This window comes from Phocoena sinus, chromosome 6, assembly GCF_008692025.1.
Source record: "Phocoena sinus isolate mPhoSin1 chromosome 6, mPhoSin1.pri, whole genome shotgun sequence".
Lineage (NCBI taxonomy): Eukaryota > Metazoa > Chordata > Mammalia > Artiodactyla > Phocoenidae > Phocoena > Phocoena sinus.
Window position 1 is genome coordinate 49,082,861 of NC_045768.1, and position 13,797 is coordinate 49,096,657.

General features: G+C 38.8%; 2 protein-coding genes across 2 annotated transcripts in view; one reads left to right on the forward strand and one right to left on the reverse strand.

Moving 5' to 3' along the window:
• TRPM3 (transient receptor potential cation channel subfamily M member 3) overlaps window positions 1-13,797 on the forward strand; it is an 856,716-nt gene that overhangs the window by 642,152 nt on the left and 200,767 nt on the right.
• On the reverse strand, window positions 8,665-9,022 carry LOC116755537 (transcription and mRNA export factor ENY2-like). Its single transcript, XM_032635139.1, has one exon. The coding sequence runs from the start codon at window positions 9,017-9,019 to the stop codon at window positions 8,714-8,716; it is 306 nt and encodes a 101-aa protein (XP_032491030.1). The 5' UTR covers window positions 9,020-9,022; the 3' UTR covers window positions 8,665-8,713.

Here is a 13,797-nt window from a genome sequence, read left to right on the forward strand (position 1 = left end):
CATATCTTAATTAATTTGTGAACATTAACTTTGTAGGAAATTTCATTATGAGGCTAGAATTTTCCAACTTTGTCATCTTCATACTATAAAGTGAAATCTATGTCAGACTAAATCTAGTCTAAGAGACTCTGTCCCCATGGTAGTCATTATAGATACACCCATTCTGCAGTACTAATGAATGGGGATGTCTGAGTAGGTTTAGATTTTTGTAACCATTGCTTTTGCCACTGTCAGGGTTTCCTTGAAAGAGAATTTGATGCTCTGCATTTTCTTTGCCCCAGAGTAACAACTGACATTTGAGCATAGCCTCATCTAATGAAGCCACAAAGAATACTTTCTCTAAAGCAGTAGATTAAAATCTGCTTGGCAGTTCTAAGCAAACAAGTAGCGGAAATGATCACAGAATTCATAAAACACAATCAAATCTGGTATTTGAGGATATTGCTATTTAGAATTCTCTGGGAAAAAAGAACAGGTGTTTTGTTATGCAGTCCCTCAGCCAGTACACCAATTTATATATGACTGTGTGCTTACTCACACAAACTAACAAAAAATAATAACGATAATAATGTCACCCAGTAGCACCGAATGTCATCCCTGATAAGTTATGCTTTATGATGGGAACAGATGTTTCTGATTTCCACTGAGTTGTTTGGTATAGGGGTCCCATGAACAGGCTAATCCATAGAGTGATAAAGTCTTCTGGGTTCCAGGACATTTTATTTTAAAAAGATCATCTTTGTGATGTGACACTCATCAATTTACAGCATTTTGTTTCAGTGAAATTTCCATAATCAGAAAAAATACTCATGACTGTATCCTTGTTCCATTACCACCATTTTTTGGTGATAATTCTTAAACATGGCTGTGGTAGTTTTCAACTAAGGTGACACTGCGTCCCGTAGGAGGTATTTTAAAATATCAGAGGGGTTTGGTTGATACAATTTCTGGTGCTCCCAAATGACACAGAGAGGAGGAGGGAATGTTAATATTCTACCTTGTGCAGGACGGTTTCATATGAAGAATTGCCTGGACCAAATGCCAATCCATCCCTTAGGAAACACTACCCTGTATGTTTCCTTGAGTTTTGTTTTTCTTTTTTTTTCCCCCAAATCTTTCCAATAGCCCACACCTGATGTGGCAGGGCCACACACTTCCAAGATACTCTGTCCTAGTCTAAAGACGTAGAAAAAGCGGCAATCGTGAGCCAGCAGTGAGATTTAAAATATTGAACAACCTGTGAAGACTTTAATGTCCTCAATCCACATCATAGGCTGGATGTCAGCCCTGACATGTCCTTCAGATCCTAACATCCCTTGCTGTTGGGAAGTTCTCCCTTATATCCAACTTCATTTGCTCTGAATCAGTTCTCTTCTGGGTGAGGACCAAAGTCATCGTCTGTGTTAGAGCTCTCAGCTTATTTGAAAACTGTAAATGGACTTGAATTGACCTTTCTGCCATAATGGCTGTAAGGAAGTTTTTCATTTGAAGAGACACACTGACCTGCTTAACAGGCAGAACTGACTCAAGAAGTAAATCAGAATTTCCATTTCGGCAGCACCTGCTCTTAGCACCACTGCTTTGTATGTTTCAGGCTCAGTGACTCCAGAAATGTGCCCAATGCTGGGGGCTCTACTGTCCTTGATGTTCAGAGAAATCCTACAGTCCACTGTTATTAGCTGATTTGGGGGTAGAAACAGAAGCCCAGAAATGTGGTTGCTTTACCTGCAGGCCCCTGGAGAGCCTACTAACTAGAATTCATTGCCAAGGGAATATTTTAATAAACCAAGGTTCTAGGAGAATAAAGCGTTTGAAACTGAATACAAAGAGACCTCTAATTTTTAATCTATATATTACTGAGAATTATGTTGGAAATAAGGGAGCAGGGCAGTAATATAAATCTTGAGTGAATGAATACATTCATGATGTAAAATGCCATAAAGCAGTGCTTTTTAAAAATTCACATTTCATTTCTAGTATATGTCTCTCATTTCCCTGGACTGTAATAGACCCCTTATACGTATTAGTATTTTTCTCTTGTTAAATTATGAAGCCAACTTACCCTGGAAATTTGACATAGATTATCTAAAGACTACTACTGACATCCTTACTATTAAATCCTTACTATTTACCAACCTCTCCGACACCGAAACTAGAGTTAATGTCATGCATAGTAAGTGCTCAATAAAGAGTTGCTGATTTGGCATGAAACAAATTTTAGTGATTTTGACCCAGTCATATTATTATAAGAAATGTGTGAATTTACAATTTCCAAAAAATTCCAAAAATATTTTAGCAACAGCGGCATTATTGAAATAAGCAGGTAGCTTCCTGGGAGGCTATTTTAAAGGATTGTAGTCATTTATATATAAATAAATAATTTGTATCATAAATACTACATAAATTATTTATTTTTATTCTTATTATGACTGTTAAGTATGTCTCATTTCTTTGTATTTATACCAAATACAGAGAGACGAAGCCTAAGTGTCAACAATAGCACAGAGAGGGAGGCATATGACAAAGGGAAAGTCTAAGGTATGAGTCACATCAGAGTTTCCTTGGAAAGTTTTCCATTTTGGAGTAAGTTGGATAGCCATACAGTAAGAGGTTAGAGTTGGCATGGAACCATCGGGTCCCTTGCCCACTATTGACATTGCAGACCTAGCGGGACACTTTTCCCACTGAGCCTTGTTATAGCTCAGGACCATTTTGCATTCATTAAGACACAGGTTCTGCTGCTGTAACAATGACTCAAAACAATGGATGCCTCAATGAGACAGGAGTTTATTCCTTATGCGTGTGTTATTCTGAACATGAGTCCAGGCCTTTTGTGGTAGCCTCACAATGTTGAGGACTCAGATTTCTTCTTTCTTTTGCTCTGCACATCCCTGTTTTCATGGTCTGCGGGAACTCACTGTCACATCTACATTCTGCTCAGAAGGAATCAGGAAAAAGTCATAACCTCTTCCCTTAAAGGCACAATGAGGAAGTCATATACAGGATTTTGGCTTACATCCTATGTGCCAATATTTGGTCACATATTTACACCTAGCAAAAGGGGGATTCAAAAATGTAGTCTTTATCCTGGGCATACAGCTAAAATTCTATCACTATGAAGGAGGAAAATAGATATTAGGGTACAGCCAGCACTTTTTGTCACACCTTTCCAGCATAGCATTACAGATGGTTATTAAGAATTGGCTGGAGTTGGCACATGAGGTAAAACATACCTGCCATTCATAAATAAGGTACACCTACATGTTCTAGTGTGTTCATTGAGTAGCTTTGTCCATAAATGACTCCTGTAGCATATGCTTCATATCATGCCCTTTCACTCTTCATGTGTGTGTTTCTTAGTGATATGTAGCTGAAGAGTCTTCCACTGGTTCTGGAAATTGTAATTTCCCCTTGAAATGGGATTGAGACTAGCTGTCTAAAATTATATACATTACTTTAGACCATCCTGGTTTAGTTAACTTTTTAGGTTAACTCAAACAGATCCTCCTAGCCTCAAAGTAATTGCATAGGCTCTACTATGCATAATTTGTACACATTCCATAATGGATCCATAGCCACATATTTTCTTGCACATCATTTGTAACCTTTAAATGCCTAAATATTAAAAATAAATAGAAGAGATTCAGTTCCGTGTTTCTGTGATATTGTACTTAATATTAATTTTTCAAAGATAAATCCTAGGAAATAATTCTCATGTGACCTACACAGGACTGTACTCTTGGTAACAGGCAGGAGAATGGAGATTGCTCGCCTCTCAAATCCTTCCTGAGGGGGAAAGGTTGTAACTGGGCCTTGGCCCAGTTGGGGAAAAAGGACGAGAAACCCATCTTAGGGAGTAAAAGCAGCAGCGCATCCTCCGACTCTGTTGAGGAAACGTTTGAGGAGACCTGGAAAGCAGATGCATTTGTGAGGGATTTAAAGCTGTTTTATACCAGTTATCCAGTTTGACATTCCTACATTTTATAACCCCTAAGCGATAAGTAATAATTTGGCAAGATACAGCTGAAAGGCTCTTGAAACCTTCTGAATGCCTATAAATATATAATTAAGAGTATTTCCTGACACTGACAGTTATAAAAAGATTAATTAGTAGAACTTCTCTAAACAATGGTGAGCTGGGTCACCTTGTTTTAGAGACTGAGATACATGTGTATTACTGATCCACCCCTAGTTAGTTTTTCTTTTGATTTTAGCTTATGTTCCTCAGTAAAACCAAAAAGATAGAGCTAAAAGCAGTTGGGGTTTCTTTTCTATCTTAAGTGAATAAAGCCTACGAGGATCTATTGCCATACAGATTTAATGAAACCACAGGCCGGCACTTTAAAAATAAACCTTGCCTTTCCTCTCTGGGTATTCTTTGAATAGAACAGTTTCTTGGCCTTGTTTCTGCCTTGCCTATACCTTTTTCCCTCATCTTTTTATAGTACCAAACTCAGAGCTATTGTGACTTTTCCATTCAGACAAACTAAGTTTCTGTAGAAAATAGAGTCAATGTTTAGAAACCCCATTAGAAAATAGTATAAATAAATTCAAAGAACAATTGGGAAAGCAAAGAAAATATTTGCAACCATGACAAAGAGCTTATTTACATAATAAGCAAAGGGCATCTACAAATCCTAAAGGAGAATCCTGTAAGAAAATGGGCAAAGTATATCAAGAGGAAAATCTTGGGGAAGAAAATACAAATGCTCAACCTCACTGAAAATTAAAGAAATGGGGCTTCCCTGGTGGCGCAGTGGTTGAGAGTCCGCCTGCCAATGCAGGGTACACGGGCTTGTGCCCCGGTCCGGGAAGATCCCACATGCCGCGGAGCGGCTAGGCCCGTGAGTCATGGCCGCTGAGCCTGCGCGTCCGGAGCCTGTGCTCCGCAACGGGAGAGGCCACAACAGTGAGAGGCCCGCGTACCACAAAAAAAAAAAAAAAATTAAAGAAATGAAAGCTAAGACAACAATGAAATTTTTTTTTTTAACAATGAAATTTTTTTAACCTATCAAATTGACAAAAAACAGAATTTAAAAATATCTGGTGTCAATAAGTGTGTATGGAAATCTGTACGGGAGGGTGTGCAAGTGTGGGCAACCTTATCTGGAAGATAATTTGGCTACCCCTATTAAATTTTAAGTGCACATACCTTTTGGCCCTGTAATTTTACTTCTAGGGATTTATTTTATGCATATTTATTGCCATATTGTTTATGGTAATAAAAATGGAAATAATTCAAAGATTCACCAATAAGTGACTAATTAAATTATATGTAGACATACAGTGAAAGACTGTGAAGTTATTATAAATAATGCAGTAGCTCTGTTTGGGCTCCTATTGAAAGATACCCAATGGTAGTTTTTATGTCCTTTTTTTAAGTTAAATCCTATTGTACAACAGTAGAACTGTGTGTTTATGATCACATTTATGTTATTTTAAATTATGTGTGTGTGTGTATATATGCTTACAAAATATCTTAAAGGACACAGATGAACGATTATAGCTTCTAGAGAATGAGACTTGAGGTAAGGGAAGTAAGATGAGAACTGACATTTTCCACTAAATACCTTTTAAAAACCTCTCAGTGTTGTTTTTTGACAATGACCAAATATAGCTTTTATAAAAGGAAGGAAGGAAGGGAAGGAGGGAGGGAGAGAGAAAAGGAGGAATGGAGAGAGGGAGGAGGGAGGAAGGATGGATGAAGGAAGAAAACTTTTTGGAAGTAGTCAGCCTATCCATGTTCAGTACTTTCTTCCCACAAGTGTATGTTTATCATTCTTGACCAGCTGTGTTTGACACACTTTGATTTCTCTTGCTCACTGAGTCTGCTGGCAATTCTTTGCTTCATCTAAGACAAAAGGAAAGAGTCAAGTCAGGAGACCTAATGGAAGAGGCTGGTTAAAGACATGCCATGGAGAATAATATTCTCAAATCATATAAAGGATGTGTATAAACCAATAAGACAACATAACAGGTTTGAATCTTATATTTGATAGTGGCTGGAATCAGAGCCAAAATTATCTTCCCTGTTTGGAGTTGGTAAATGACAAAATAGCCTAAATTTATTCCCAATCCTTAGCCATAACCAGGTAGCCTAGTATAATGGGGCTCCTGAAAATGCCCTACTTCTATACCTCTACCATGAGCACAATTCAGTAGAGCTAAATTGTTCATTTTCCTTTTATTAGGCTCTTGGGCACCCCAAAGTCCAGCTCCCCTCTCCCTGGATCCTACTCCCTGTGATGGAGTAGGCTCACACACAGCTCATTCAACAGCCATTTCATGTTGAGTATTGTCTGTGATACTCACACTGGAAAAAATGGCTCCCACTATATTCTTGACTCCATTGTACTCTTTAGATGCTCTGTATGGAGCCAAAATACATGTCAGAAGTTCGTCAGCTTTTCAAAATATGGCAGGAACGAGAACTCAAAATATCTGTCATCTAAAATAAGTAGTGATCGCTCCCTCTGTTATTTTCCCCTTGATAGTTCTTCTGTTACTCCACCAGTATTTGCTTGTGTGCCTACAATATATAAAGTACTATAGAGGTGGCAAGATAAATAAGACATAATTGTGCACTTGAAGAACTTAGAGTTTTACAAATAAGTTAGCAATAACTAGCTATTGAGTGCTATTCTAAAACTTTACAAGGAATAACTGATTCAATCCTTACAACGACCCTATGAAGTGAGTACCATTATTATTCCCATTGGCCAAAAAGAAAACTGAGGCACAAAGGAGGTCAAGTAATAGCCCCCAAGGTCAGACTGCTAAAAAGTGGCAGCCCCAAGAAGTCTGCCTGCATCCATGCCTCAACTGTTGTGCTCCACGGGCTCTCATATGCAAAGGGCTGCATTAAACAGCAACAAGTGTCAAATGCCCTTGAATGATACGAAATACAACAGGAATTCAGACAGAAAGCATTTCTGGATGGAATGTTCATGGGGGCGGTGTAGTCAAGGTATTCTCAGGAAGATTTTGACAGATGGAATGTGGGCAATGGATTGCAAGCCATGCGGGTGAAAGCTTTCAACATTTAGAAAGGTAGTGCACAGCATGTGGTCTAAATACGTTTATTTTGCTTTCATTAAATTGTTTTTCCTATCTTCATAAGCAAAATTTCAGCTGCAAATATAAATAAGGTCTATATGCGAACTAGGCTTAGTTTGTTTTTTTAGGAAACGTGATCATCAAAATCATAAGGATAAGATATAGATGTTTCATTGTTTCCCTTTTATTGACCCCCCTTAATAGAATGATGTAAAGGTAGAATATAGTGTAATATGGTAAATGGAACATTATTGTGTATACATAGATATAGATATATAGATGGGGCAGAAGCAGAGCTATTCATACTCATGGGATTCTATATATCCATAACTATATATTATCATTGGTTTTATATATATATATTTCACCTAGTTCATTGCCTTCATTTTCCAGATAGGAAAGCCCACTTGGAAAAGGTCAATCAAGTGTCCTACCTAAATTCATACAGTGAATTAACTGGCACAGCTTTTACCTGAACTCACGACTCCAAACTCCTAACTGCTACTCTTTGCTCAGCATTGTCATTACCTTAGTTTGGGAGGTACTTCTCTTATTGTTTAACAGAGCACCAGGGGAACTCAAATAGGAAAAGGTTATCCAGGCACCTGAGCAAGGAATAAAAGCAGGGCACTTAGGATATCAACGTATTTGATGCAAAATCCTTAGCCCTTTCTTCTCCAGTTTTTCCCCTTGAGACCATTTCTCCACTGCATCTTGAAGGGTAAGCAAGGAAGTATCAAGAGAATTGGAATCACAATCTACAGACACTGGATGTTCAGACATTTCCATTTTTAGCCATGCAACAAATAGGCAAAAATCTGGTTGATCTGCACTAAAATGTCATTTAACTTTTGTTCATTAGGACTTGGTAACTGTGGGGGGAAAGCAAGAAACTAAAAATACCAGTGTGCTGTTCAGTCTGCAAGAAAGACACAGCTAAGCCGATTTTGTGCTTGGTTCCTTAAACAAGCGCTTTTGTGGTAAATTTCCAGGAGGGTTTGTGTCATCAGCTCTTTGAGGTTTTGCTCCTAATATTTAACAAGCTGTCTAATTGTTGCACAAAGTGGTGGAGTGGCCTGGGGAGGTGTGTGCTCCCAAACTGAATTTATGTTCTCAGGAAGGTGCTAATTAGTAACTTTCTGGAAAATGTACAGTAGTTACTCTTGGCTTGTTACTTTTTTTTTTTTTAATTTATGAGATATTTATTAAAATAACACATTTAGGGGAAAAATCAATACAATTGTATGCATCATTACTGAAAACTGTATACCATCATACAAAAAAGGATTTTATTTTGGGAAATCGATTCCTAATTGATGGCAAGTTCCCCCCCCACCCCACCGCTGCGTTGGGTCTTCGTTGCTGCGTGCAGGCTTTCTCTAGTTGTGGCAAGTGGGGGCTACACTTCATTGTGATGCGCGGGCTTCTCATTGCAGTGGCCTCTCCCGCTGCAGAGCACGGGCTCTAGGCACACAGGCTCAGCAGTTATGGCGCATGGGCCTAGCTGCTCCGCGGCATACAGGATCTTCCCTGACCAGGGATCGAACCCGTGTCCCCTGCATTGGCAGGCGGATTCCCAACCACTGTGCCACCAGGGAAGTCTGGCAAGTTTTACTTTCAAAAATAAAACCACAAAACAACACAATCTAATTCAATCTTAAAGGCTGGCATGCTGAGCAAGGAATGTTCTTATTCTTTGTAGGAGCTCCTTCTTTACACTGTCAGGTACCAGGGCTCTGCCTTTTGGTGTGATTTCAGCCACCAAGTCATCAACAGTAATGTGTTCTAGTCCTTTTTCTTTAATTACCTCTTTACAGTGTGCCTTCAACTGATCCTTCCAGCCACATTCAGTTAATTTAGCTCTCAGCCACTCTTTGAGGCATTCTCTTTCTCCAGTTTCTATCAACTTTTGGTTAATTGCTTCTCTCATCTGCGCATCTTTGTTCATCTTGCTAGCCACCATCACTGTGGGCAAGGGCTGTCCCTTCCCAGTGACGAAATGACCCTTGCGCTGACGACGATTACCTACCATACTCTTCGGCTGCCAGGACCTAGACCCTCCTTGGCTTATTTTGCAAACTATTGATAATCCAAAAGAAACAACCCTTATATTTTGTGCTTCAAGTGATATTGCTTTGTGTTTTCCCCAATGAGTACATTCTTATGAAGAGGCAGCCCTGCCAAGTTATGGGCACTGAGGAAATTACCAAGTGATGTTTTATGAAAAATGGGGTGAGACACTACTATGCCTCTCACCAACCAGCTATCCCCTGCCCAACCAACAACCAACAACTACCACCCCAAGCTGTGGCTGCTCTAGAAGTCTGGCTTGATTCTAGGACACTAGGGCTAGAAGACCTAACTCAAGGATCTGGGCCCCTCTGTAAATGCTATTTTAGGGAAGGAGCAAAAAGGGGCAGAGGCAGATTCTCCTGAGGCCTAGATTTGAAATGAGATCCTGCCTGAGTCATCTAGCCTAAAACTAGCTTGTTAGTAAGTTAACAACTCCAGAGACATTATTTACCATTAAATTTCTCTCCCAGTTTGGGATAGAATAGCCAGAATTGGTAGGAAACCTGTTATAATGAAATGTCTTTGACAACTTTTTTTTGGAAGATAGATAGAAAGGTAGGTAGGTAGGTAGATAGATACATAGATAGATAGATAGATAGAGGTATATGATAGAGATAATATGTGACAGATAGATATAGATATATATATGGTTCTATCTATCTGTCTATCTAATTAGTCATTTTCTTGGCCCATGAGAGAAGAGAGGGAAATGTGGGGATCTCTTCAGTAAATAACATGAGCTATGTTGAGTGACACATTGGCATTGGTTTCAATTCCCTTTTAAAAAGAAAAGTACATTAGCCTCTGAAAAAGTACTTCTTTTAGGTCAGAAGTAGCTAATTACCTGAGAATAAGACATGTATCTCTAGAAATCAGAAAAAAAAAAGTTTTTAAAGGGAGGGAGGGAGGAGTCCAGTATTTATTCAGCCTTGGAAGGCATAATTATTGTTATAATTAGTATAACAAAAACAAACATTTCTTGAGGATTTAGTAAGTGCCAAGCATTGTTACAAGCACTTAACATGGATTAACTCATTTAACCCTTTAACCACTACAACAGTTATCTAGGCTGAAACAGAATAATGAAGGCTGTGTCCTCCAGCAAAGGGAATGTTGATTTTAAGGACCCGTTTATCTGAGGGAGCCCTGAGACAAGGCATAGCTGGTACAGAGTGCTGTTTGATGCTTTGCATAGGTCTGAATATGCAGTTGGGTTGCCATCACATGTGTAAATTTATAAATTGGGAGATTGGTCTGCTTTAATAAAATGTGAATCCAACCATTGGGTTGTAGAAATTTCAAAGATTTTATTTTTTGACAGGATGCCTGCCGTTTTTCTCTCTTGATTCCCGCTTGTTTTATTCATTTTGGGGTAGTTGCCAATTAGACCCAATTGGTAAGTATAATTAATGGACAACATGAATTTCCTCTTAAACCCCAACCAAGAAAATTAACCATAGAAATAATCATTTCCTTTACAAATTCCTAACACTATCTCTCCCTGTGACTGCTGTTTATCTCTTCTAAGACATCCAACCACACCAGAGATTAATTACTCCCTATTATTTATCATCTTAATAATACCACATAAGACAGAGAAGAGAGAAATGAGCGTTTATTGAGGTCCAAGTATATCCCAGGCACTGTGCTAGCATTTTCATATATACTGTCTCTTTCAATAGTCACAAAAACCCTTCAAAGTAGGAATTATTATCTTCCTTCTTTATAGTAGATGAAATGGCATCTCAGAGTAGTTAAGCCCTTGTTTTATATCCAGTCAGTGGTACAGACAGGTACAAACCTAGGCTGATAAGATTCCAAAACCCTTGCTCTTTTCACCCCACATAAGGAAGCATTATTTCATTCAAAAAGACACTCCGCTAAAATTTTGTTACCTTTGAGGGTTTGGGGGTCATTATTTCATTCAACAGCTATTTGAACACAAACTCTGTGTCAGACACGGGTTGAGTATTGGTTCAGCTGGGAATAATCGTCAGCAGAACTTTGGGTGGAGGACAGTGGTTAGTGGCAAGATGGTAGAGGAATTCACAGGAACAAGAGGAGGAGGAAGTAGGACAGGGTGGTGGCATGGGCGGTAGGGGTGAAGACAAACAGAGGAGCTCCTGATCGTGTGCCCATGGCTACAGTCTTTCTTCATGTGACTCGTGGACTTCCCTTTGTCATCCTATGCCTGAGAATATATGAAGGAGGCTGGGAAGGCAAAGGGACGTTCAATTGTCATCACTGGCATCTTTTTGATCATTGCACCATCATCCAATGCATTGGGGTAACCATGACATGAAGTTTTCCATCATTGAGCTCATAACTGTTCCATGAGATAAATAACAACTCTGTAAGTTAAAGGTCATAGCAGAGCTTCATCCAGGGAGCCCTGGAAGTAAGAAACAGTGAATTTATATTCTCAGAGACTGACAGCCCTGGATTCAAATCAAGTGACCTGAAAAGGATGTTAAACTTCCTCTGGGCAGGTTACATGTATATCAGGAACATCTCATTGTCTTCCTTGGATGCTGTAACATGTTCAGCCTAATCATTCAGACTTTTTACTACTGGTAGAATCAACCAATCAAGTAGAAGACCATCCAAAATACAAATATCAAATTCATGATCCGTTAACTTTGGACTGTGATAACTTGCCATTTTCCAGATGCTCTCAACTGAATGTGTTGTTTGAAGTTTTTCTGCCTTTTAAAGAATTTTCCCTTCAAAGGATAGGTTGTGTGAAGAAGACAGTTACAGTTTAAACATCTGCCCTCTCTTCATTTTATAAAGTGGCTTGACAGAAGTTGGCTGTGACACTGAACTGTTTGCCACGCTTGTTAATGAAAAGTCACCTTGTCAATCAAGAAGATAACGGAGTCAAAAGAATAATATTGAAGGAGTAGAACAAATTTAATGAAACCTGTTTCTTGGTATTTGCCTGTCTTGTTTATCTGACTTATTTTCCAATTCAAGCTAGGAGCTCTCTCTTTTTTAGGAAGAAACCCCATTCCACATTGGAACTCTCTGTTCAGGGACTGGGACAGTTCCTGTAAACAAATGAGTCTGAAACAGGTAACTGTCCACCATTCTGATAAGACTTAGGTTCTTTTACATGTAGGGAAGAATGCTGAGATCTCCTTTCAGATTAGAAAGATTTGGGTTGCAAATGTTTGACTGGCATTTTGGTCTCAGTTGCTGGTCAGAACTAATAGGTCCTTCTGATGGCAACTTTCTTGGTGGGACTCAGTCTCTTCCTTGTTTCACTAACCGGAAGACCTTCCATATCTTCTCATTTGTTGTTTATCTAGCTTTCCTCTCCTTCCTAATGCCTGTGGACCTTATGTCCCACCCATTCCAAGCTACTTGCAGTTTCTCTTAAAGGACATGCCCTGTTCGATGTGTTTTTGTCCCATTTTGACATTTGCTGAAATTCCAACCTCACCTAACTCTACTTACTGGCAAAAACCTACACTCTTAAGTCTCAGCTTGAAAATCTTTTTTCTGAAATACTACCAGAAACCATACACACACACACACACACACACACACGATCCTCTTAGGCTCAGTTATTCACCACATAACCCCCGTTCCCACAGCACTCTGTATCAACCTGTGTTGTAGCATTGCCTCTTTGGTAGAGCGGTTGTCTGCCTGCACCTTCTCCCTCATCACCTGTAGATTGTGAGCTCCATGTGAGCAGAGCCTGAGGCATACTCACTTTTGTCATCCTGAAAATCTAGCACAGTGCCTGGCACATGCAGGTAGGTAGGTGCTCAATAAATTTTTATTGTAAACATCAATATTTGGTTTTCTGGCCTTATTTTTAACTCTCATTTCCAGCCTGATGTAAAAATGTAATAGAAGAGTTTAGAAACTAAAAGTTATATAGAAAGGACACATAATAAAACAATAATACATAGATTCAGGGAGGATAAATAAATAGGAACGTGTACAGGCAAAGACCATCATGCATACTTCCAACTCTCATGGCCATAAAAACGTTTATTCTGGAAATTTGACTGCATTTCTGTTGACTTGTGCTTGTTATCAAATCATTTCTATCTTGTGGATTTAGAGAGTCTAGGATATACATTTTTGTAGCAGCCAATGCCATCATGGCTTCATTATTTCCATTTACACAGAAAAAGAAATAAGTATTGATTTTTCTGCACTTATCTAAAGTGATAAGTGCCCATGGCTGCTTTACAGTCTACATTAGGATCAGCCATTCAGTAGAAGTGCATAGCTAACTTTAGAAAGTTAGACAAACATAAAATAGATGGGAAAACTTGTGCTGACTGAGTACTTTTCTGCCATAATCAACAATTTTACAGTAGGATATATTTGGAGATGATAAGGTATCTCATTCTCTAGGGGTCTTTTAAAAAAGCAGGCTGAGATTTTAATTCACTGGAGATGTGTCAGACCAGGGCAATTGTCATAGGGCCCTTCAAAGCCCCTTCCCAGGATTTAAAATAATTTGCCCATCCTTTGAAAATACTGTTTGGATCATTTCAAGCCATTTAAACTAGTGGAAGTAAGCCTATATTTCATATAGGCTAGGAAAATGACTAGAAGTAATGCTCCCAAAATGTCAGTAATAAAGTTGTCATAAGTTTTAACAGAATAAAAATCTTTTAACTTGAACCCTCAGCTTAAGATCAT